We start from the raw sequence: 24,824 nt of genomic DNA on the forward strand, positions 1-24,824 counted from the left end.
AATGTCAACGGCAACGTTGGTATCCAATGTTCAACAATTTAATAAAATCCAACAATTTTTAAAGTTGGCTTACCTAGACAAATAATTATGTCATATACTTCCATAATATCATACACATGATATTGTGTGGACTTTAAATAAAAATCGGATAAAACATAGTTTTTAAAATCTAAAACCGATAAAGTCGAGCAGCATTTACAAGTATGCTTGAAATTCAGAAAAAAACTCGTAGAGAGTAAGTACAATCACTTTCGCCCAAATTTGTATATCATTTTTATTGAACCAACGATTTCTGAATAATAAGCAAAAACTAGGCTTCCCAAAGGAATTTTATTTTTTCTTTCCATTTTATTAATTATTATAGCCTACCACGACATAAATCCACTACTATATTAGTGAAAAGGGCTAATGAGTTGAATGGATTGTTTGCTGTCACCCTTTTCTTTATGACACCCCAGTCAACGTATTAAATTTACTCCACAATACTAGAATTATTTTAGGTTCCATTGAACAGTAGGTTCTCTCCATTCAAGAGTAAAATGGGGTAAAAATCCGCTTGTGCCTATTTTTGGTAGAATTGATTTTGTCCTCCATTAATAAAAATTAAATGTAATAATAATGATGAACTTAAACTTTTGCTTCTTTTCTTCCGATGAAATATATTCAAACATTGGGGGTCCGCGACAGCCGAGCGGTAGCGCCGGTTAGAAAATCGGCCCATGAGCGCCGAGGCTCAGCACCTCGACGGCAAGGGTTCGAATCCCAACCGAGACCGGACCCTCCCCTGTACGAGAGGACTGACTATCCACGTACAACAGGGAAACAAGTCTCGTAAGCCCTTAACGGGCAGGCATGACCAAGAGGTCGTTACACCAAGAAGAAGATATTCAAACTAAAAGGAAACATTCTTCAGAACTAAACACGATAACGAAGTTCTCTGCATTAATGCAAACCAACCTTAAAAACTAATAATCATTTATCTTAAACATTTCCGCATAGGAAGATTTTGAGGGGCAGTAAATTACCAAGCATTTCAGCATACTTCATCGAGCGAAATAATTAACTCACAGTTTCCATTCTTCACTGCATTCACCAGTTGGCGTGGTTGAGATTTCACACCTGGGCGTCTGAGGAAAAATCGCAAACCGCTGTTACCGACTCGCGGTGACCGATACGCCTGGCGAAAGGCAGCCACGCGTCTTCGTCCACACCGGCGGCTGCTTCTTCCGCGAGCAAAAGCAAAAGCATTCTTCACACCGGTGACGACATTAAGTACTGCCGAGCGGCTCGCGATACGGCGACCACGGTGCTGTTGCCGGTGCTGGTTACTGGGCGCAAAACAGTGACGACACAGGTTTGCGTGCTAGAGATCGGGTGTGCTTCGTAAACGTCGCAGTGGCCACTCAACGCCGCTCTGCGCGGCTCAGTACGTGTCGAGACTCCGAGCGAAAGAAACGCGCGCGCGCACGCTGCGGATCGACATAAGGCGAACTTCAAGCCGATAGGAGCGCGAGCCACAACAGCCACCATGGCCATCGATCAGAAGCTGGAGGAGCTGATGGGACTGTTGGGTAAGTAATGGCTTTCATGATCGTGACAGTGACTTTTTTGCCACCCCTCACCGAACCGTGCCACCAAAGCCGCCACGGAGGAGGTCAGTGAAAGGGCGCCCGGGATTGGCAAATGTGTTGGGATCCGGTGCTCCGGCAGGGGCAAATAAATTTGAAAGTGAAATCGTACGGCTCGGTTTTTGGGGTACGTAGGCAGCCAAACGAAAGGCGGCAGAATTAACACACACCACACATTGGGCGAGCCAATAAATTTTATAAAATGGATCAAAAACAATCCACCGTGCAGTGACTAAAAAGACGAAGTGCAAAAAAAATTTTTTTTAATTCGGACATGGACCGCATCTTTACCGTATTCAATCCTTGACCATGACGATGCACAGCTCGAAAGCTCTCAAGCGTGTAGACCCCGTTTCATGAGTGCAGCATCGAGTGCGAGTAAGTAGCGAAGGCCGTCGATTAAGTCCACGGCAAGGCAAATGATAAAATACATTTCCGTAGGGCAGGGTTTTTCTTAACCTAATGTGTATGTGGTGTGTGATTTTTTCAAAGTTCGCATAAAATTATTGAAGTGTAAAACTCACGGGGGTTCTCGTTCTTCCCGGAGCCACGATGGATAGATGTAAGAGCAAGAGCGGTAGCCGTGTGTTGTTCCACAGACACGTTGGCCAACTACGACCGATCGATTGGTCATTTGAATTTACTTGCAAACAAAAATCCCATCACCGGGGCTTTTGATTGAAAAATACCCCTTCTTCTTCTGCGAGAGAAGGAGTTGTGGCAAATTTAGAAGAAGAAAAACAAAAATATTGTCACAACAGCTACTTTACAATTTCCTCATTAGACCATTCTTGTTATAAATTCTTGAAAAAAACCATGAATTTTTCATTACTTTTTCAACGGAGCAGACGCCCGAAGTGAATACAAATTGAACATTGATTCTCAATAGTTACGCAACACAAGTTGTAGCGCGTCGTTGGATGCCATTACACTTTTAGAATGGCATGGGAAAAAAAGAACTTGCCATGATCGATACAAGAAAAATAACCTTTCATCACTTCACGTGCGTGCTTTTAATTGTTGTCTTGACTGCTTGTCCTTCAAACTTCGCCCTAGTAATACGGCCCCAGCCAGCACAATCATCGGGTAATGGTCAAACGGCCAGTGTGTGAGCGATAAGCCTATCAGTTGAAACAATTACATCCCAGCATACCGGACCGTTCGGCCGACATTGAATCATCTTCGGGTTGTGAGCGAAACAAGAATGTCAGAGTTATTATTATGTAAAGTGTGTGTACTTTTAAACGATCGGATACAACGCACTTGAGTGAAAAAAGGGGATTGAATATAACTTCCATAAATCATCGGAAAACGGTGGGCCGCAATTTCTGCTCGAGTTACCCTTATCTTGTCATCGCCTACAGCGATAACGCCCCGTACGATGAAGGCGCACCAGCGCACATTTACACGCCGTATTAACGAGATGTTGATTTTAAATTACCATAAAATTATCGTTACTCTCCGCGATTGACAGTGTTACGATCGCGGTGCGAACAAGTCTGTCAACGGAAAAACCAAACAAACGGAAGCTGAGCCACAAAAGGGGCACGGTTTGCGGTTGTAAACTGGATTCTTGAAGGTAAATATCGCTCGCCATAACTACCTCCACCCGATGCACGCACATACCCCAGGCCGGTGGTTGTTCATTTATGGTAAATCGATGTTCCTTTTTTTTTTATTCACACGATACCAGGTCATTGTCACAATGCGAAGTGGTAGTAGCAACTTAAGTCCAAATTTGTAGCCCGTCTGGACACCATCGGAGATTGTTGTATAGCCACGAAAGACGCACGTTAAACGAATAAAATCGTACAGGGAATGCCTCTTCGGGAAAGGCGTACGCGTTTCAATTAACGTAAATTTCGGCGCCAGCAGCACCATACACATGCATTGCGATGATACGGTTGAGCCGCATACGCTTCTTTTACAACCCTTGAATTTCTCAATTGATACAAATTGAGTTTTACGATAGCAAATTTTGGCGAGCGACCCTGAGAAGTATCGCCTTAGTTGCCTTGTCTGCCGATCGGAATTCACACGGCAGAGGAGCAGGAAGACACATCCCAGAAGATGAGCGTGACAAGGAGGAATAAAAGTCATGGTTACAGATGACGGATCGTAACCGATAGCCGGCGTGCTTGAACATATCGATGACGTTCTTACTACCGAGATGCTAATGGTGGATGCCAACAGGGCTGTAAACTATGTCCCATTTGATTGACTGCTCTCTATTTTGTTGCTGACTGTCTGCGGCTAGTAAGATCAAGAGCAAGATCATTAGCAAAGTTTGTTAGCAGTTTCTTTTTTTGCATCTATTGCAAATTGACATTGCTGTAGTAGATTATAACGGATGGAATATCAAACCAAGTGAGAATATATTTTGTACATAACCTTCGTTAGTACTCTACTGGCAATAGGTTGCCTTTGTAGAATATGTGTGCTAATACTGCATGTCTTTTTCTATCGTAATCTACTAACAACCTTGACAACTATGCAAGTTTGAACACATATAGTCGATGCTAAACCTGAATTTCAACGGTTTTATAGACGCGAACATGGTACGAAATACAAATGTCAATATTTGATTGATTGTTAATGGTAACCCACATACTTTGTGCGTTTCAGATACCCATATTTGGGAGCTATGGCGGTGACACAAACCCGTGAAGGGTTTCTTATAATAATGTATGTAGGTGTGTATGAATGAAAAGGAGATAAACGTAACACATCAATATGTTCGAAGATATACGCAAGGTTTAAATTGAATCATTTTAAGACATGTTTGTCAATTAAATATCAAAAATGATACCTCCGGTTACGCAATAGTGTACACAACTCCAAATGTAATTTACCGTTCACAGTTGATTGTAAAAAAAATTAATTAAAATGGGCAATTAACAGCAAAATGATATGAATGAAATTATACACTAAATTAAAAAAATATAAAAATGACTTCAAATCAACAAAAGAAACTGTTTGCGAATATTCAACAAATCTATCGATATACATTCTATAAATTTAGATTCTATAATTCTTTACAACAAAAGAAAAGTAGTTAAATACTAAACAACAGAAAAGTAGCGAAAATAAAGCTACTTTTTTGGTTTCATCAGGGATCGATGAGACTCCTGTTTTGCTGACATGCTGTTTCTTTACAGTTGGCAACAAAAGAGCTAGTTAGAGAGTAAAACATCTCTAGCATTGGTTCGATGTGAGCTAAGAGCGGAAAATCAGTAAAATGATTCGCAATTAGAGCATTGCCGTATTTATCCAATTAACCAATGAGACGCAGCATCAATTGATCGATAAAATAATCAATTTAATGTGTGTGTAACACGTACGCACAAAGTGGAAAATTGACAATAACGATTGCACTCTTCATGCAATACTCAGATATCTATACGATCGCAAACATGGGAGATGTTCTTACTTGTTAATTTTAGTATTATACAGTCAGCCAAGAGAGTATCCGTACAGCCACCAATTGCAACTTTAACTAAGCAACTCTCATTTGTACGGCCTTATACAGTGGCCACTCTTGGACAATACGTGGTCAAATCTTTAGATCAGTTTTTTGCTCAGAGAGAATATTATTGAACATCTAAAGTTGGCTGTTCAAGCATGGCTTGTCCAAGCATTTCGGCCAAGTAGACCATGTCCTACAGATGATTTTTAATGAACTTAATGTTTCCAGTTCGATTAATGGGATTGGAAGAGAAAGTCTCAACTACTGTGTTTTATAGTTGGAACAATGTTGCTCGTGTTGATGGTTGAGTTCGACGTCTAGTCATTATTGTTTGTTGTCTTTTGGGATTTTTTGTTGCCACAACAGTGTATAAAACAGAGTGCCAACTGATACTGTGCATCAAAATACAGCGATTAGCTAATTCGAAAAATGTAAATTTAATTGACGAAAAGCCTTTACAATTTTAATCCCAATCATATCATTGATGACGGCGTGGGTTCGAAACCCAACCAAGACCGGACCCTCTCCTGTACGAGAGGACTGACTATCCACGTACAACAGGGAAAGAAGTCTCGAAAGCCCTTAAAGGGCAGGCATAGAGGTCGTTACGCCAAGAAGAAGAAGAAGAAGAAGAAGGAGAATAAGAAGATCATTGATCATATAGACATTCCGTATGCCATGTTTGAGAACTCTAAGTATGGAGTTCCTTATAACTTTTCGAGCAATCATTCTTCTATCGTGATAGAGTAACTACGAGGGATGACTCTTTGCAGGGTTTAACCTAGTTGTACTCTCTTTAATCCAACACAGTATAAGGTCCTGAGATATGGCTTGAGATTTAGGATGAGAGCATAGGATTTCTTAATAACAAAAGGAACTACAAGTAACTTTTTCAAAATGTTAAGACACATTGGATAGAATAGTAGTATATCTACAATAGGTCGTTTAAATTTTTGTCCTAGGTCAGGTATTCGTTGAGACAACCACTCAAAATTGGTGACTTTACGGATAATTTCTTGTCCGAGTGTACAGTTTTGAAATAACGAAAACTAATTCATTTCACTTACCCTCTTACAGGTGACTTTGGCCGGTACCAAGCGTTCCAGTTCGTTCTGCATCTGTTGGCCGCAGTAACAGCCGGCCTGCATATGCTCTCTCTAGTGACGGTGGCCGCCGTCCCTGAGCATCGTTGTTTCGTGGAGGCATTGGACTCGGCGAACGCAACGGCAAATGGCACGATCATACCGACCTTTGCCCAATTGCTGGAGTACATCCCTAAGAACGCAGATGGTGAACTGGATTCCTGCTTGATGTACGACCCACTGCAGTCTGACAACCACTCGACGATCGCTTGCAGTTCGTATGTTTACAACAACACTTACTACCAGTCATCGAGGGCGATCGAGTGGAACCTGGTGTGCGACAAACGCTGGATGGGTGCGCTCGGCCAGACGATCTACATGCTGGGCGTGTTCACTGGTGCCGTCTGGTTGGGAGGATTGGCCGATAAGGTTGGCCGCAAGAAGGTGTTCTGTTGGTCCGCACTGATGCAGTTAGTTCTCGGGGTAGCCGTTGCCTTCACCCCGGAGTACTTTTCGTTCCTGGCGCTGCGCTATTTGTACGGTATCTTCGGTAGCGCTGGTAGCTACATCACGGGTTTCGTGCTTACGATGGAACTGGTGGGACCGAGCAAGCGAACACCCTGTGGCATTTCCTTCCAGGGTGCGTTCGCAGGCGGCATCATGCTCGTGGCCGCCTGGGGGGCACTCATTCCCAACCGAATGATCCTGCAGGTGGTGTATGGTCTGCACGGTCTGTTGCTGGTGGCACACTGGTGGATTATGGACGAGTCGCCACGTTGGCTGTGGATGCAGGGACGCAAACGTGAGGCAGTCAATATCGTCGATCGGGCAGTGCGAATGAATGGTCGAGGTTTGAACGTCGATAAGGAATACTACCTGGCTGACGCCAAAACAGTTAATGTGGAGGAATCGAGCTCGAACTCGGCCGGCCTGGCAGACCTCTTCAAGACACCTAACCTTCGCAAGATGACCCTGAATGTGTGCCTCTGCTGGTTCGCCAACTCCATCACTTACTACGGACTTTCGTTGAGTGCCGGCAAGCTAAGTGGCAACCCGTTCCTGATCCTGTTCCTCATGGGCCTGGTGGAGTTCCCGAGCTACATCTCGATCAGCTATCTGCTCGACCGGCTCGGCCGTCGATCGATAACAAGCTCTCTGATGATTGTCGGTGGTATCTGTTGCATCGTGGCCGCCTATCTCACTCGCGGCAGCACCGAGTCGACCTCAATCGTTATGTTCGGCAAGCTGTTCATTGCCGGTTCGTTTGCTGTAATCTACAATTATTCGGCCGAACTGTTCCCGACAGTCGTACGTAACTCGGCCATGGGTCTTGGGTCTATGTGCGCTCGTTTGGCCGGTGCCATGACACCCATGATCACCCTCCTCGACTCGTTCGATCCGAAGATACCGGCCGTGATTTTCGGTGTGATTTCGCTGATATCCGGCACCTGGGTATTGTTCCTGCCGGAAACGATGGGCAAAGCGATGCCACAGAGCTTACTGGACGGTGAAAACTTTGGCCGGGGTGATACGGCTTTTTCGAGCTGTATGGGTCGCAACAAGACACACACGGAAGATTTCCCTCCACCGCAGCAGATGGTTCCACTGAGAAAGGGCGATAGCAGTCGGTAGGTCGGACGGTTCGTTTGGCATCGGTGTTAAAGTTAATTGCAGTTTGACTAGTTTCTTAAGCAAAAAATAAAACAGATGTAGTTCTACGGTGACCTTTGCCGGAGGTTCTCAAAACACGAATTACAATGATTTTCATTTACGCGGTTAAACACTACTATCACACTCTAGCAAACAATTTTGAGCTGCAAAAGTAAGAAACGAATATTAGACCGAAAACATGAATTCTATATCATTGGAAAAAGAAATACAAAGCCTATAAAGTAATGCTTGTGCGTAAACAATTTAATCCGGGTTTACTTGGTCAACACTGCTATTTTTTTTTTGCAAGGTTACTTTTCACTGTTCACATTAATTCAATTGAAATGGATACCTTCAAAGCATGCTTCGATTCTCGAACTTTCTTTTACACTCCATTTAAATAGAGAATGCATGATTGGTAGGTTTTTCCCATGTTTTGGCCAATCAATTGAAAACATTTGTTTAGGCTTTGATATGGTAATCACTATGACATCTGTCAAAATCGTAAATCATAACCGTAAAAACCTGTTCGCCATTCGACAGGTGGCCAACAGTGTGAAAGCAGTGCTCTAATTTGTTATCATTGAATGTGCTTAAAACATATTGTTAGCTAATGTACGCTACAGCGTCAATTACGTTAAGATAATTGAACAAGTTTATTGCTGCAGTTGATATTATCTTCAGAGATAGTAATCAAACAATCAAACTACGTCATCGATATTTTCACTGTCGTAAAGATCAAGGTAAAAATTGTGGCCTGATAAGGTTAAGCTTGTTTTTGTTATACCACATATGGTTTGGATTTATGAAGAATTCTTAGCTTCAGCATGAAGGAAATCGAACAGCTACTACAAGCGATGGTAATTTCTAAAGCCGGAACTCCAATGACGGTTGCACAACTTAACAGAGACTTCAAGGCTTACGAAGGTGAAGAGATACCATTTCGACGCTACGGATTTCAGCAGCTTGATGAGATGCTACGCTCAATGTCGGGTGTTCTGCAGGTTCAGTCCCCTTGAAAACCCTTGAAAAAAAAGTTTGAATTGTAATCACATCCCCATTTCCCGCAGCTCAACGGGCAGGGTTCTGCAGCAACTGTTTTACCCCTGGTGACGCAGAAAACACAGCATATAAAAGCAATGATTGATAAACAGAAAAATAGCGGAAACAATCGCAAACCACATCAATTGCGTTCTTCGCAACGCCAAGGAACTGGATGTGTAAGAAATCGTAATACAAACGATGATCAGAATCCGTGCTTTAACTATGAGTCGGTTGTGAAACCTCATCATACAATAGGTGAAGTGAAGAAATTAGTTAAGGCTATCGTATTTTCTAACGCTAGTACAATGACGGTTACACAATTGAATAATTTCTTCAAACAACATGAAGGTGTAAATATACCTTCTTCTTCTTCTTCTTTTATGCGAGTCGGGGTATATCCTCCTACGTTAAGTCGAACGTTAGTTCCCTTACTCGTACTCAGAGGCATACCGACTCTGACACGAGCTCCTATGCAGGGGCTCGTGCTGTAGGACCGACTGTGACAGCCATATGTCCACCAGCCATCGACGAGAGGGGTGGTTCCTCTCGTTTGTCAGTTCACAGGCCTCGTGGTGTCGAGTGTCAGCTTGACAGGCTCGGCCACCGTGAGCTGTGTGACAGCTGGGTTTATCTGACGTAGGGCTAGGTTTGTTTTGGATTTGGTAAATGGAAATCCCCCACCGGACTATCCCCTAGTCCCGTGGGTGATTCTCTTGCTTTGGTTTGGGTGTTTGGTTTGTTGTTGGTTTTGGTTTTGGTGTTAAATGGTTACTTTGGTTGTTATAGTTAGTTGTCCCCGTATGGTATTAGTTTCTTTTTTTTTTTTTTTTTTTTTCCACCCCCCTCATATCCCACGCCCCTCCCTCGTCCGCGCTGGTCTCCCTTGGGGATTGAGGCGAGGGGCATGGTTGTTATTAGTACTGGAGGGTTGCTACTATGTTGTTAGGGGGCTGTATTTTTTTTTTTTTTTTTTTTTTTTAGAATTCGATTTTGTTGTCTCTGGCAAATTTGATTATGGTTTTTATGTATTTCCCATCCTTGTCTTTCCATCTTTTTTTGAAGTTGGTCAGGGAAATGTTCTCTGCTCTCTGGTATTTTTTGCATCTGAAGATTTTGTGGGATGCTGTCTCTGGTACTTTGCATTTCTCGCATTCCCCCTCCTCGGTTATTTTCATGATGCTGAGCCAGTAATTGGCCAGGTCATGTCCTGCCAGGATTCGGTTTGCGGATCTGATTTCGGTTGCGGTGAGTGGTATGTTCTGGTGCCAAGGTGTTGCTTCGAAATCGGGCTGGTAAGCCTCGAATTTTCTCCCCTTTTTCTTGCACGCGTCCTTGTACCAGATTTTTGTTTCTTGTATCATCTGTTGTTTGGCAGTGTGGATGATGTCCTCCAGTCTGAGGTTATTGGTGATTTGTTTGGTTCCTCTGGATCCTTTTTTCGCTAGTTCATCCGCCTTTTCATTGCCCGGTATCCCCAGATGTCCAGGGATCCATCTTATTTCGGCGTTTATATTTTGGCATTTTTTTAGTATATTGTGGATGGTTTGGTCTAGGTGAGTTTCTGTTTGGCCTTTGTCTATGATTCTGCAGGCTGCTTGGCTGTCTGTGTATAGTATTGGGTTTCGTATTTGGTTCTGTTCGGCTATTTCTAGGGCTTTTTCAATTGCACTTAGCTCTATTGACGTGATGGGTGTGTGGTTTGTGAGTCTATAGCTGCTCGCAATATATCTGTTGGGTTGGCGGGCATTTGTTATGTATATGCCAATACCACTCCCCTCTTGCGACAGACTGCCATCTGTGTAGATTAGTGGGTTCGTTCGTTTGGTTTGATTTATTTCCTGTGTGAAGATCGTTTTCATTAGGCGTTGTTCGTTGGGGTTTTTTTTGTTAAGCTGTTCCTCTAGGCTGTGTCGTATTTTGGTCTGCTTGTTTAGGTCGTTCAGGACGGTATTGTTCATTTTGTTGAACAGCTCCAGGTTTGCTTCGTATGTTTTTTGCATGAATGTTTTTGATCTTGGTTTTCGGTTCTCGGTTCGGAGCGTTTCTAGTTGTGTTCTGTTTGTTGGGGAGTACATTATGGATTTTGCTATCTCTTTTGTGGTTATGTATTTCTTCCTGATGTGGTATGGTACCTCTGCGTTGATGGCATAGAGGGTGTTAATTGGTGTTGTCCTTGTGCATCCTGAGATTTTCCTCAGTGATTGTGAGGCTATTGTGTTCATGGATTTGAGGGGGGTTTGTGTGGCATTGCTTAGGTACGACGTTCCGTATTCTAGTGTGCTGCGGATTAGTGTTCTGTGTACTGCGATTAGTTTCTTGGGGTTCATTTTGCTCTTGAAATGGCTAATCCTTTTGATGATGTTTAGTCTGTTTCTTGCGTTATTTTTTAGTGTTTCTATCTGTTTTCGGAACGTTAGCTTTTTGTCGATCCATGCTCCCAAGTATTTGTATGTGTTTACTTGTTCTATGGGTTCGTTGGCTATGTGGATCCGGATTGTGTTTGCGTTTAGAGTTTTGCTGAAGATCATTGTTTTTGTTTTGCTTGTATTGATTGGAAGGCTTAGTTTCTTTGCTGTTTTGGTGAACCTGTTTAGTGCCTCTTGCATTTTCTGTTTTAGATTTTCCTGGGAGTTGGTTGATATTATTATGACAAAATCGTCTGCGTATTGTATAATTTCCGGGGTTTGGTATCTGTCGTGAAAGTCTTGGGTGTATATGTTGAAGAGTGTTGGCGATAATACGTCTCCTTGAGGGAGGCCGTCAGACACCAATCTGCTCACTATCTTGTTATCGGTTGTGATCTGGACTGTTCTGTTTTTTAGGAATCCTGCTATCCATCGGGTGATGTCCGGAGTTATGTTATTTTGTTCTAATTTTTGGATAAGTTGTTTTGTTTTAACATTGTTGTATGCATTTGTTAGATCTACGAATATGATTCCTGTGTGGCGGTGTATGTTGTTATTGCTTTTTATATGATTTACTAAGAAGTTTATGCAGTGGTTGGTGGTCATTTTTTGTCGGAAGCCAAACGAGGAGTCCGGGATGGTTTTGTTTCTTGCTAGTTGTTCGTTGAGTTTGTGTAGTACTGCGGTATTCATTATTTTTGTTATGGTGGGGAGGAGCGCTATTGGGCGGTAATTGTTTATGTCGAGGTGGTCTCTGTTTGGTTTTGGTATCGCTATTATTGTTATTTTTTTGAATGATTTTTTCAGTTTTCCTGTTCGCCACATTTGGTTTGCTTCTTCGATGATTTTTTCTGTTGTTGTTTCATTTAGGTTTTTTAGTATTTCGTAGGAAACTTGGTCGTGCCCTGGGGCCGTGTTTTTCTTTTTGTTAATGATGTGTTTCCACGTGGTTGTGTTTATTAGGTCTTCCGTGGGGAGACCTGGGTACATATAGTTTAGCCCTTTTCTGTTTTTTGGAAAGTTCTTTTTCAGGAATTCTTGTGCTGCTTGTTTGTTGCTTTTGATTAAGTTTTCGTTGTGTATCGTTGTGTTTTTGCCCTCTAGGTTGCCGATTAATCTCCATAGTTCTTTGGTGTTGGTTTGGCTGTCTATTTGGGCTAGTGTTTCTTCGTATTTAAGTGACTTGTATTCATTTTTTGTTCTTCTGAATTTCGCTATTGTTCTGTTTTTTTCTAGTTTGTTTTGGGTTGTGTTGTTCTGGTTGAATTTCTTTTGTGCGTTGTTTTTTTCGTGCCATGCTTTCTCTGTATGTCTGTTCCACCAGATTTTTGGTTTTTTGTGTTGAATATGCTTGTTTTGCTTAATAAGTTTTTGTATAGTTTTGCTTATGTTTTTGATGTTCTGTTCGTTTCCGGTTTGCATTTGGTTTATCTCTTTGAATAGTTTTGTTTTGTTGATGTACGTTTTTTGTGTAGTGGGGATTTTCGCCTCTATGGTTGTGAATATTGTTTTGTGGTTTGTTGCCCCTATATGGATGTCGGATACTAGACGCGTGCTCTTTTCTATCATGTCTTCCGATATGATAGTGAGATCTATTGCGGTTCCGTTTTTATTTGGGTCTGACGGGACGAAGGTGGTTTCGTTATTGTGTAGTAGGGTTAAATTTGTCTCGCCGATCTCGTCGGCGAGGAATTTTCCTTTCGTATCGTCCCATGCATTCCCCCATAATGAGTGATGGCAGTTTAAGTCAGCTGTGATGATGGTACTTGTGGATTGGTCTAACTTTGTGAATAGGGTGTTTATATTTTGTTTAAAGGTGGTAGTTGGTGTGGTTGGTGATGCGTATGCTGCAATTATTTTGATTTTGGGTTGTTTTAGGGTGATTTCTGTTGTTTGTATGTGGTTGTTGTTTATGGGTTCGTTGGATGTTTCGTATTTAATATTTTTTTTTATGTATATGGCTGTGCCTCCATAGCCGTCGTGCCTGTTTGTCTTAACTAGGTGATAGTTTGGTATATTTGTGTTTTGTGGTTTCTCGTCGCTCAGCCACGTCTCCATGATGCAGGCCGCCGTGATGTCCTTGGCCACCATGATTCTTTGTAACTCGTCCTTGTTTTTGTTTAGGCTGTTTATGTTTGTTTGGAGGATGGTGATTTTGTTGTTCCCCTTTGTCCCCATCCTTTGTAGGATATTAAAGAGTGTTGTTTGTTTGTGTGTTTGTAAATGTGTTTTTATTGTACTTATATATATATATATATATATATATATATATATATCTATATATATATATATATATATGTGTGTGTGTGTGTGTGTGTGTGTGTGTGTGTGTGTGTGTGTGTGTGTGTGTGTGTGTGCGGGGTTTTTTATAATCTTTCGCCGCTCGAGTCTCTACTGTTCGGCCGACTGTTTCTTCTCTTGAATTCTGTCTCTTTTCCCCTTTTTGTGTTTTCCTCACTGTTTGTCGGGAATGGTCTTATTACTTTTTGCCTTGTGCTTTCGCATTTTTGGTCGACCGACCTCATCTCAGTGTCCTGATGGAGTTCGGAGGCTACACTCCCTCGGATGTTCTCCATCCGGACGTTGGCTGATATCGGTAGTGTGAGTTTTATTTTTTGTTTCGGTTTTTGAACTGGTGGGATGTGGGTGGTTTCCTTTGTTACATCTGCGAACGATTTGCTTTGGGCGCACGACTTCCCGACGTGCACTTTCTTACCGCAGTACCTACACTCCGGCTCTTGGCCGAGGTACTTCACTTTTATTTTGCAGTCCTTTTTGATCACTAATGTTTGGGGGATTTGTTTTTTGATCACCATCTGGGCCACGTATTCCCCCGTTTTGATAGGGAACAAGTACTGTTTGCCCCACATTAGGGCTTTCATTTCTTTGATATCTCCGTATTGGCTAAATATTTTCCTAAGCTCCTCCTCCGTCACCTCGTCTGGGGCGTCGCTGATCTTTACCTCGACCGCCCCATCTGCCAACGAAACTGGTATTAGATAGGATGTTCCTTCTATCGTAAGCGTGGTTCCCTGCCCTGCTTTAACGGCTCGGTTCGCGATCTCGAGGCTCTTCACTTTTACATAAATTACCGGCTCGAGGCGACAGCACTGTAACATTAAGACCTCTTCCTGCCCCAGCCCTAGCTGGTTGGCCACCATTTCGTGCACCATTTGAAATGGTGGCTTCGGGACATTCGCAAGGTTTAGTTTAATTGTGTTAGTGCGGATGCTCATTTTGTCGGCACGTGGAGATTGAGTTTAAGGAATTTAATTATTGGTTTAGTAGTGTTTGAGGGTGTTATTGTGTGTTATGTGGGTGTGTTACTTCTATTGATGTTGTTGTTGTTTTGTTGTTTGGGTTTTCGTGTGGTTTTTTGTGGTTTGTTTGGTTTGGTTTGTGGGTGTGTTTTCACGTGTTTCAGCGTCTAGTCACTCTGGGTGTAAATTGACAACTGGTAAATATACCATATCGAGAATTCGGATTTCAGCACCTTGGTGCAATGCTACGATCATTATCGGATGTTGTGCAGGTGAATGCTATGAAGCTATACATTAGCAACTGTTTTGATAGAATGTTTTTCATCTATTAATTTCCAGCTCAATGGGCAGGGTCCTTCCGCCTGGGTACTTCCAGTAAGAGCACAGTGCAATTCACAAAATACTAGGGAAAGTGTTGGAAAAATGTCTTCAAACAGTCCAAATCGGCAAAATCAGACTTCAACATCTTTTAAAGAACCACCTCGAACTGGGAGTGGAGACGATAAACTGAGGTGCTCTTCCTATTCTAGCTACACAATTGATGAGCTAAAGAATAGGATTCGAGCGCTCTTGATATCACAAGCAGGCGGTGCAATGTCGGTTACTCAATTGAACAAACATTTTAAACTCCTTAATGGCGAAGAGGTACCGTATCGTCGTTTCGGTTTCCAGCAGCTCGATGAAATGTTGCGGTCGATGCCGGATATTGTACAGGTAAGTTATTATTCTGCAAAGTACTTTCTATTTCACTCTAAATCAGCTACTTTTCTTACATCCATCTAGCTCAATGGCCATGGTCCTTCGGCATGTGTATTACCTGCTAACGTGCAACAAATATTGCCCGTTGGAAAATCGCGCAGGAAGCAAAACAGTAACAATTCTTTTGACAAAACACGAACCTCATATGATGCGAATTGTGGACCCGATAATTCATTTAATCGGCCAGCAAATAATTATTATTCGATGCCTTTTCGAAATTTGGGTGCGCCTAGCGCGGGTGGGAATGCTTATCCTACAGCCTATGAACAATTCGTCATGGATGCTATTGCCAATTATGCACAAAGATATTGGTATTAAACTATGCTGCATTCAAGCAAAGTGTTGTTTATGAAATAGTAGACATTAAAAACGATTGCACTTGAGCATACTGGATCTCGTGCATATCTCGTCGAACGATTTGTAAGACACACCAACGGAGATATTACTTCATGGTTTGAAATGAGAAACGGAATTATAAGGCAAAGTTAAATGTTGATAAAGCTAATATTTATTTATTTTATCGTTGGCGCACCACGAAGAAAATCTCCAACCACCTGTCTTGTTAGTCGTAGAGGTCAATGATGTCTTCCACGCTTGATATTGTCCCGGTAATCAAAAGATATAATCCAAACGCCCCCATAAGAAAGTTCTTCACCAACCGCCACTTCATCCAGCCAAAGTCCGAAGGCCATCGGTACACGGTGTCGACTATTATAGGAAACCAGAGAGCCAAGATGGGATTAAAGATGGCTCCGATAATTCCAACGAACGTTCCGATATCTGGAATGCCACACGCAATCCCGACGATCGCTGCCAAATACAAGAACCTAACGAGTGACTGCACGACCATGTGCCACTGTGGTTGAACCCGTCGGTGCAACTTTCGCCATATGATTTCTTGTGGGACGTAGAAAAATATACCAATCGAGAAGAGAATGGCGACAGCCGACAGGACTTGGATGATTAACGCCAAGCTGGTAAGTAAGGAAACATAAATTAGGTTGTTAAACTGTTGCTAATATACCCGTGGTTTTACTTTTCTTCGGTAGGAAAGTTCAGCGTGATAGAGCCTTGGATTGCATCGCCGTATCGAAGGTATCCCATCAGCCCAAGAAAGCTGTATAAGAATCCCAAGCAAATATTGTTGATGTTGACGATACCCGGGCAGCCGAGGTAATGCTGAGGATTTTTCATCTGATTAGAGACGGGGAATATCAACGAAGTTGCGTCAAATGCAAAGTATGCAGCTCTGTGGAAATACCAATGTCTTGTAAGTACATTTATTTTAATGCATCCAATTACACGCTTTAACTCACCCGAGGAATTTTGTCAATGAACTAAATGTTGGAAATAGATCCCGATCGTCGGTGGAAAGAGGTTCTCTAAAGATGTAATACAAAGAAATCACGACGTTGGCAAAGATCAGCGTCGTCGCGATGGCTGAGAATGGCACAAGATATTTCACTTCCCTAACTTGCGTAATCACAATCGCTGGTATCGCGGCCAATAAAATATAGATTCGGACGTCCCATTCAAGATCGGTACGACTGTTGATAACGTCGTGTAGTGTTGAGCCGACGAACACCATATAAATCATAGGCGCAAACGAAATCATGAGGTAGTAATCGGTAAATGTCCTGAATCAGTAAAAAAAACATACATTTTTAATACCGTGAGATTTTTGTTTCGAGCAATACAAGAAGCCGATGCAAGCATGTACTCACTTTAATATTTTACCCAACGGTCTTGTCTTGACTGGACCAAGGGCAATTGCACGATCAACCGTCTGGGCAAAGGTCAGCATAGGGACACGATCTCTTTTGCAGATTTTATATGCGGTACCGACCTGCAGTATTGCAATCGTCACAATAAAATGTTAGTATTTCACATTAAGACTCACTAACACAGTTTGAATTGAAATAGACTACTCACTAGTAGATGCACACAATGTGAATAAAGTAGTCCTAGTAAGAACGTCCCAATAACTCCAAAAATAAGTCCTCCATTCCGTATGGCGTATGGCATCGATAGGATCCCAACGCCCATGGCTCCTTTCATCACGTGTATAAACGTTCCAATTGTGCTGTAATTCAAAGATTGAATGTTTCGTTTGATTGCACGATCATAAATAAAAATAAACAGTATATTTCGTTTGACGCTCACGAGTTCGGTTTGGCGACGGTACGATGTTGGTATGGATCGTAGTCCTCTTCAGGTGCATATTTGATTTGGCCATCCGCACCAGCAGAGCTGACCTCGGTCAACGTTTCCGTCGATGTCATGTCGCTCAAGAAGTCACGCTATTAACAAGGACTGTCTTCGTTGGATCACAGACACTGAATGAGGAACTGCTCTTTGGCTTACCGACATAATTCCGGTTTTTTTCTAGGGCAGTATAACTCTCTATCAAACCGTAGATAGCTGTTTGTCAGATACCGCAATTGTCTCGAGATACTACAATATTTCGGAGATAAGACAAGGGTAAAGTGAAAATTAATTCGCTATTGGACAATACATTTGATGTCATAAACGTTAACCGATTGTCTAAGGTCATGTTGGTAGTTGTGAGCTTAAAACATATTATGGAATGATGGATGCGTAAGAGCACTTGATTAGAGTTATAAACTTTATCTTTTTTCGTCATGCACGTCTCGGAGTGTTCGTGATGGTGTATGGTTCAAGCTGTTAGATGTACAATACAAATTACATGTCAGTTAATTTGTGTGATTTAAAACATTGTCGTAGCGTCTGTACGCTAAATTGAGGCGCACATCCTCGAGAAACATTGTTTCGCATCGGCTGCATACATTATGGCGAAAATGCTCGTGTGACTCGTGAGCCAGTTCAAATATACCGTATTTTAGCGTGTTTAACGACCACTTTTTAGTTAAAAAATTATCAAAGTTAGATCAAGGGGGTCGTTACACACGCCTAATATCTTCTCGATTCTAGCTTTATGGAGTAGCTGAAATTTATGAAGATAGTGATGACGAGAATGATAGTGCAAGAACGATTCAAGTTTGTTTGTATTGCAATGAAATACAATATGTCGAGCTGTCATTTGAGTTTCGCATAGATCACAGTTTCCTTCCTCCATTATTTTCATTTTGTTGAGCCAAAAGTTGCTATATTCATGGCCTGCTAATAGCCTATTTAGTACTCTAATCTCGCTTGCTTTTAGGGATGTGTTCTGGTGGCACATTTTCTTTTCTAGTACTTTTTGAAATATTTTAAAATTTTGGCCCTTTGTTTGGCATGTCATTCGTTTGCTTCATTCCACATTTTCTTGCTCATTATCGCTAGCATGTCCTTCAGGCTAATATTATTAACAATCTATGGTTTGTTGAATATTTTTTTTCTGCTCCTGCCCTATCATCTGCTTTTCATTTCCGGGGATACCCACATGACTGGGAATGCACTGAATCGTCGCCTCTAAGTATATGCAGTTGTCAATTATTCTATTCAGTATTTCGTCTATGTTGAGTTCCTTGCTAGCGTGTTCAATGGCCCAGCATGCTACCATACTGTCCGTATATATTATTGGGTATTTCCAACCTTCCAGAACCGCTAATTCTAGGGCTTTGTCAATCGCGGTAAGTTCTACCGATCCCATCGGGGTCTTGTTTTTTTAGTTTGTATGAGAATTCTTTATGTTCTAGTTTCATTTTAACACTACCATCGGTGTACATGGATATGGCTGCGGGGTTTTCATTTATCATTTCCATTCAGGGCTGCAGGATAGCTTGCTTATTTGCTTCTGTTTTCTCAACTACTAGATCAGGTACTTGTTTTTTTATTTTAGTATCACAGCCTTATTATCATTGACGCATTTCTGATTTAGGTTTTCTAGTAGTTGTTTGTTTTTCAAGAAGGCTTTTTCTAGGGCTGTCATTTTTCCCTTCCTATATTTATCATACTTATCTATCTTATTGGAGTTGTTTTTGTGCACCCAGTGGCTCTGCGACTGATTTATCGTAATGGTTAGAGGGTTCACTACCTTTTTGTTAGCATTTAGGCTCATAGTAAGTCCTTATTCCACGTTTCATCTTATTGATGCCCTATGAATCTGAATGGCCTTTTCTGGACTTAGACGATTGTTCTGGTTACATAATGCTTTCATTACATTCATTCTTTCCATCGCCCTTGATCTTTGGTTTCTTACACGGTTGTGGAATTTCAGTTTATGGTCTATCAATATTCCTAAGAATTTATGTTCTTTAGCTTGTTGAATTTGGTCTGTCCCTATCTTAAACTTATTATCACATTCATGGATTTCTCTAACCAGTCAATGTCCTCTTGGAGTTTTATCTCTAATTCCTTAAGATCTTTGGACGAATCTATCACAGCGAAATCATCTGCATATTGAATGAGTTTGATTTTCTTAGAATTTATGTCGTGACATGCACCTGTGTACAGGTTGAAAAGAGTAGGGGATAATACATCCCCCTGTTTAAGCCTATTTGATACCTTTCGTCTAATTGTTCCCTGGATTATACCCAACTCTATCCACCTGTTTATGAGACATTCTTCTATCCATCTGATATCCTCAGGGGATATGAGATAGGACTCTAAAAGATTTAAGAGTTGCTTTGTATTTACACTGTTGTACGTACTTTTAATGTCTATAAAAATCACTCCAGTGTGCCTCTTTTTCCTGTTATTCTCCGTAACAATGATGGTTAATAAGTTAATGGCCGTTGTTGGGGCTTTATGTTTCCGAAAGCCAAAAGTTGTGTACAGTAAGATATGTGCTTTCTCAATGTGGTAGGTAATTTGGTCTAATACTGCAGAGTTTGCAATTTTTGTTGATGTAGGGAGAAGCGAAATTGGGCGGTATGCTTCCACCTTGGTTGGGTCTTTACCAGGTTTTTTAATCGCTACTACAGTTATCGTTTTAAGGTTTTTTGTCAGTTTGCCTTTCGGTACATGTCATTTATCTCGTCTATGATTTGTTGTGAGCTTTCTTCGTTTAGGCTTCTCAGTATAGCGTATGAGATTTTATCCTTGGCTGGTGCCGTGTTCTTCTTTGCTCCCAAAAATCTTCTCCATTTTTCTTTATCTAATATCTCTATATCTTCACAAACTTGGTTGCGCCATACTTTTCCTAAGTTTTTCTTCGTTTTGAAGTTATCATTCAAATTTTTTTTTGCTTTCGATATGTCATTGTTTATAGCGTTTTCCGCTACCTCTATTGTTTGGCACCCCTTGCACCTCGCTATCATTCTCCACAGTTGTGTGGTAGATGTTTGTGTATTAAACCTTTTTCGAGCCCATCTAAATCTCTGCGACTGTCCTCTAAACAACCGCCACGGTACTTTTTTCTCTGTGCGAATTCTTTGGATTTCGCATTCATCTTTGTACACTGGGCAATTTTTGTCCAGCGTATGGTGTTCCCCTGCACATGATACACATTTCGTTTGCGTGCACTGATTAGCGTGACCTAATTCTACGCAGTTTCCGCATTTTTTTTCGCCTCTACACCATTTTCTCGTGTGGCCGAGTCCCGTGCAGTTCAAACAACGCATCGGCCTTGGCACATATAATTCGACTTTCAGTGGGTACCATCCGAAATCGACCTTTCTTGGAATTTTTGCTGCCTTGAAAGTAAGGATGGCCAGCTTTGAGTTTATGAGTCCACCATCTTTGTCCTTTCTTTTTATGATTGTGACCTCTGTCACATTCTGGTCCTTTAGTCCCTTTAGTATTTCTTGTTCTGTCAGTGTTAGTATATCGTATGATCTTATCATGCCCTTCACTACGTTAAGAGTAGGGTGATCCGACACTTTTACACTCATAGCGCCACTGCCATGCTGTACTCTGGTGAGTTTTTTAAAGTTTAGGGCCTGTTTTACGGACTTAACCTTGATGAGTAATTTTTCATCTCTTAATCGTCTAGCTTCTAACGGTTTGTCCCCTAGTACACTTTCAAACGATTTTTGCACCAGAAACGGGTTCAATTTGTCGCAACTTTCCCCTGCCTCGGTTGCTTCCATCAAAAGGAATTGTTCATCTCCGTAGCTTGTGCTGGCACTATACAGGTTCACATGTTGTTTTGAAGCTTTCTTCCTTTTGGCACTCCCTGCTTCGGCCAGTAGTCCGAAAGGGTTTTTTGCCAAGAGCTCTCCTCCATGGTCAAATATCCCCATCTTGCCCTCCGGCTCCCTCAAATAATTTTCTTTTACTATCACTCTTTGAAATTTTTTTTCTCTCCTTCTTTTTCTCACTCTCCTTTAGTTAATATTTAACGATCTCTGTTTTTGGAATCTCAACCGATTCGCTTTTCAAAAAAAGATCGCTCTCTACCGCATCTGACTTGCTCCTGCCCCTCTTATCTCGATGGTGAATGTTTTTTGTCCCTTTTTTACAACTGGGAAGGGTCCTTCGCACGGAGGAGTAAGTGATGGCTTTACGCTGTCGACTCGCACAAATACGTGTGTACACGATTCTAACGCTGGCTGGATGTAGGCTTGTACTTTGCTGTTTTGCTAGAGGATTGTTTTGGCTGTAGCTTTCTCATCACGGCTCTTAGGTTTGATACGTACTCGGGATCGACGTTCGGCGGTTCGCTTGGGTTGTGATCGCAAAATTGGCCTGGTAACACGGTACCGTATGTGAGTGCAGCTGCGGTTGCTTTTATATCCTCTTTCAAAGAAGATCGCATTCCCAAAAGTACTATCGGTAGGGCCTCGGTCCAACACTTTTTGTTTGCGCAAGTTAGTGCTACTTTTAGTTGTCGATAGACACGTTCTATCTGGCCGTTCGTTTGTGGCTGATATGGAGAGGTTCGAATGAGATTTATTCCTAATCTTGTCGAAAGCGAGCGAAATAAATCAGATTTGAATTGGCTGCCTTGGTCGGTTGTTGCCTTTTCGGGTACACTAAATCTCGTGATCCAATTTGCGATGAAAGCTTTCGCGACGGGTTCCGCGGTGATGTTATGCAGTGGTACGGCTTCTGGCCAACGTGTGAAACGATCTATCATCGTGAGACAATAGATGTATCCTTCCGACGAAGGAAGCGGGCCAAACAGGTCGATGTGCACGTGCCAGAATCTTTGTTCTGGTGTCGTAATTCGGGCTATTGGAGAATTGTTGTGCCTGGTGATTTTGTTTTTTGGCTTGTAATGCAAGTTGTTATGTATTCCTTGCAATCTATCCTAATTGCCGGCCAAACAAAGCGTTGCGCGATCATGTGTGTCGTGGTTCGAATACCGGGGGAAATGCTGTGTAATTTGGTCATTATTCTTTTTCGTAAACCGGGTGCTGCGTCGGGTTGGCTCGTTCCGGGCGTTGTTTAAAAGCTGTGGTTAGTGGTTTGTGATCGGTTAAGACTGCAAATTCGCGAGCTTCATAAACGGCGTACCGTTCGCGATCATAAGTGCTTGCTTTTTTCATGCTCGGGGGCAGTTTTTTTGAAAAGATTGCGAGAGGCTCCGGACCTTTTTCAGTGTGTTGGTTAAGTGCTGCTCCTACAGCTTCGTTAGATGCATCAACGTAGAGAGCTAACTTTGCTTTCGGTGACGGGTGTGCGAGGAGTGTGGCATTTGACAAATCTGTCTTGCATTTTTCGAATGCAAAGCTGGTTGCTTCCGTCCAGATCAAAGGTGTTTTGTCTTTTCGTTTGTTTCCCTTGATCATGCTTTTTAGTATCTGGTGATTTTCTGCTGCGTGTGGGATGAATCTTCGATAAAAGTTTATCGCTCCCAGGAATCTTTTAAGTTGCATTGCCACTGTTGGTTTCACGTGTTCTTGGATAGCCTTGACCTTGCTTTGTTTTGAACGTACGCCTTCTGGTGTTATTAAGTGTCCAAGGAACTCTACGGCGGGTTGTCCTATCTGGCACTTAGCGAAATTTATTACTAATCCTTTCGCTCGTAACAGCGCGAAAACTGTGCTTAGATGGTCTTGGTGTTCTTCTATGCTTTCTGAAGCGATGCATAGATCATCGACGTACGGAAAAACAAAGGGTAGGTCACCTAGTGTCGAGTGAAAATGTCGCTGGAGTGTTTGTCCTGCATTTCGCAAACCGAAGGTCATGAATTTAAATTCGAACAAGCCAAACGGAGTGGTTATGGCTGTTTTTTGTATGTCTTCGCTTGCGACTGGGATTTGATGGTACGCTCTTTGCAGGTCAATACACGAGAATATTTGTTTGTTGTGTAGGATTTTGGACACGTATTGAATGTGGGGAACAGGGTAACGGTCGGGTGTGGTTACCGCGTTCAAGCTCCTGTCCGCACGGACTCCACTTGCCGTCGGCTTTCTTTGCCATGTGTAACGGGACTCTTTGAAGGTTGGCAAATCCCTTTTTTAACTAAGAATGAAAATTCTTCTTTTGCCGCTTTTAATCTTTGTGGAGATAATCTGCGCGGTCGTGTAAAAATGGGTGGGCCTTTAGTGATTATATAGTGCGTGACGTTTGTGTGAGACAATGTGCGTCTTTAAGAATGGTTATGTCCTTGTATTCTAGCATTAATCTAGCGAACGGACCGTCGGTATCGTACACTACACCGGACAGGTGTAGTTGCGTTGTGTTATGAATCAGCCTGCTCCTTTTAACGTCTACGCGCAGGTCGTGGTGCTTGAGAAAATCTGCTCCAATAATTGGAGACCTGACGTCTGCTATCGTGAAACACCATGAAAATGGTCTTCGCATGCCTATATCTATTTTAATCGTTTTTTTAGCATATGTATTTGTTGGAGGCTGGAGCAGTGTACCGCCAGGTATAAATGCATGCCGATCATACGTCATCAGCGAGATGACGCGAGCTGGAGACAGCGTGGTCGTTCGGCCCTTTTGACCAGCGACACTCAAGGCGAACGCACGTACCTCTCCGCAGCCACCACTACCATAAGTATAAGCTAACGTTAATTATAATAAAGTACACCCACATAGAAGCACAACATTTTGGCGACGAGGATGGACGAAGAGTTTAAAAAACTTTTCGCGGAATCGCTATACAAACTCCGCTAACTGAGTGGTTCCATTAGACAGTACGATTGAGCGAAACGAGCACGTAAGCGAGATGCACAATTTCAACAATTTCTACCTTGAGCTTAGATAGCAATAGCACCGTTGAACGAGCGAAGCGAGCGTGAAAGTGAGATGCACAATTCCTACGCTCCGGTTTTCCCACGCACTTTACAGTTTCCCCAGGCGCTATACTTTTGCTAAGGATACTATGGATGCAGGATGGTAGGGGAAATTTTTCTTGCGCTGAACGAGTTTTTGATAATCGATGGTTACTTTGCCGAAATAAAACAAAGCAAAGCGTGAACGTGCTACACAGTTTCATTCAAACTTTGCAGTACGAAGTAAATGAAACATTTTCGAGATTTTAGTGACAATTCTTTCGAAAATAAAAACGGGCCGTATTACCGGGCCATGTAAACGGGTCCTGTAAACGGGCCGTGTTACCAGGGCATGTAAAAGGGACCTGTCAACGGGCCGGCTTACCGGGGCCTGTAAACTGAGTCCTGTAGCTGGGCCCTGTCACCCGGCCCTATAAACGGGTCCTGTTACCGGGCCGT

The 24,824-nt window shown here is 42.3% G+C and overlaps 3 protein-coding genes across 3 annotated transcripts; 2 read left to right on the forward strand and 1 right to left on the reverse strand.

Annotated features, from left to right (window-relative positions):
• The first annotated feature begins 1,528 nt into the window (after window positions 1-1,528).
• On the forward strand, window positions 1,529-7,917 carry LOC131289066 (organic cation transporter protein). Its single transcript, XM_058318265.1, has 2 exons — window positions 1,529-1,571; window positions 6,172-7,917. Exons 1-2 carry the CDS (start codon window positions 1,529-1,531, stop codon window positions 7,806-7,808), a joined length of 1,680 nt encoding a protein of 559 aa, XP_058174248.1. The 3' UTR covers window positions 7,809-7,917.
• A 6,974-nt stretch (window positions 7,918-14,891) lies between these two features.
• On the forward strand, window positions 14,892-15,612 carry LOC131285267 (uncharacterized). Its single transcript, XM_058314120.1, has 2 exons — window positions 14,892-15,249; window positions 15,319-15,612. The coding sequence occupies exons 1-2, from the start codon at window positions 14,959-14,961 to the stop codon at window positions 15,610-15,612; spliced, it is 585 nt and encodes a 194-aa protein (XP_058170103.1). The 5' UTR covers window positions 14,892-14,958.
• Window positions 15,613-15,856: 244 nt separating this feature from the next.
• Window positions 15,857-17,576, reverse strand: LOC131285268 (proton-coupled amino acid transporter-like protein CG1139). The gene is made up of 6 exons (XM_058314121.1): window positions 17,458-17,576; window positions 17,227-17,377; window positions 17,019-17,140; window positions 16,611-16,931; window positions 16,331-16,543; window positions 15,857-16,268 (listed from the first exon to the last, which is right to left on the reverse strand). The coding sequence occupies exons 1-6, from the start codon at window positions 17,574-17,576 to the stop codon at window positions 15,857-15,859; spliced, it is 1,338 nt and encodes a 445-aa protein (XP_058170104.1).
• Between the last annotated feature and the right edge of the window lie 7,248 nt (window positions 17,577-24,824).

Source organism: Anopheles ziemanni, chromosome 3, assembly GCF_943734765.1.
Source record: "Anopheles ziemanni chromosome 3, idAnoZiCoDA_A2_x.2, whole genome shotgun sequence".
Taxonomy (NCBI): Eukaryota; Metazoa; Arthropoda; class Insecta; order Diptera; family Culicidae; genus Anopheles; species Anopheles ziemanni.

Excerpts from the sequence above, each read along its gene's own strand:
- LOC131289066 (XM_058318265.1), top strand. The coding sequence starts at position 1,529 with ATGGCCATCGATCAGAAGCTGGAGGAGCTGATGGGACTGTTGG. Across the intron at positions 1,572-6,171 it reads GGAGCTGATGGGACTGTTGG|GTGACTTTGGCCGGTACCAA; the intron begins GTAAGTAATGGC and ends ACCCTCTTACAG.
- LOC131285267 (XM_058314120.1), top strand. The coding sequence starts at position 14,959 with ATGTCTTCAAACAGTCCAAATCGGCAAAATCAGACTTCAACATCTTTT. Across the intron at positions 15,250-15,318 it reads CGATGCCGGATATTGTACAG|CTCAATGGCCATGGTCCTTC; the intron begins GTAAGTTATTAT and ends ACATCCATCTAG.
- LOC131285268 (XM_058314121.1), bottom strand. The coding sequence starts at position 17,576 with ATGACATCGACGGAAACGTTGACCGAGGTCAGCTCTGCTGGTGCGGAT. Across the intron at positions 17,141-17,226 it reads CACATTGTGTGCATCTACTA|GTCGGTACCGCATATAAAAT; the intron begins GTGAGTAGTCTA and ends GCAATACTGCAG. Across the intron at positions 16,932-17,018 it reads CCGTTGGGTAAAATATTAAA|GACATTTACCGATTACTACC; the intron begins GTGAGTACATGC and ends TTACTGATTCAG.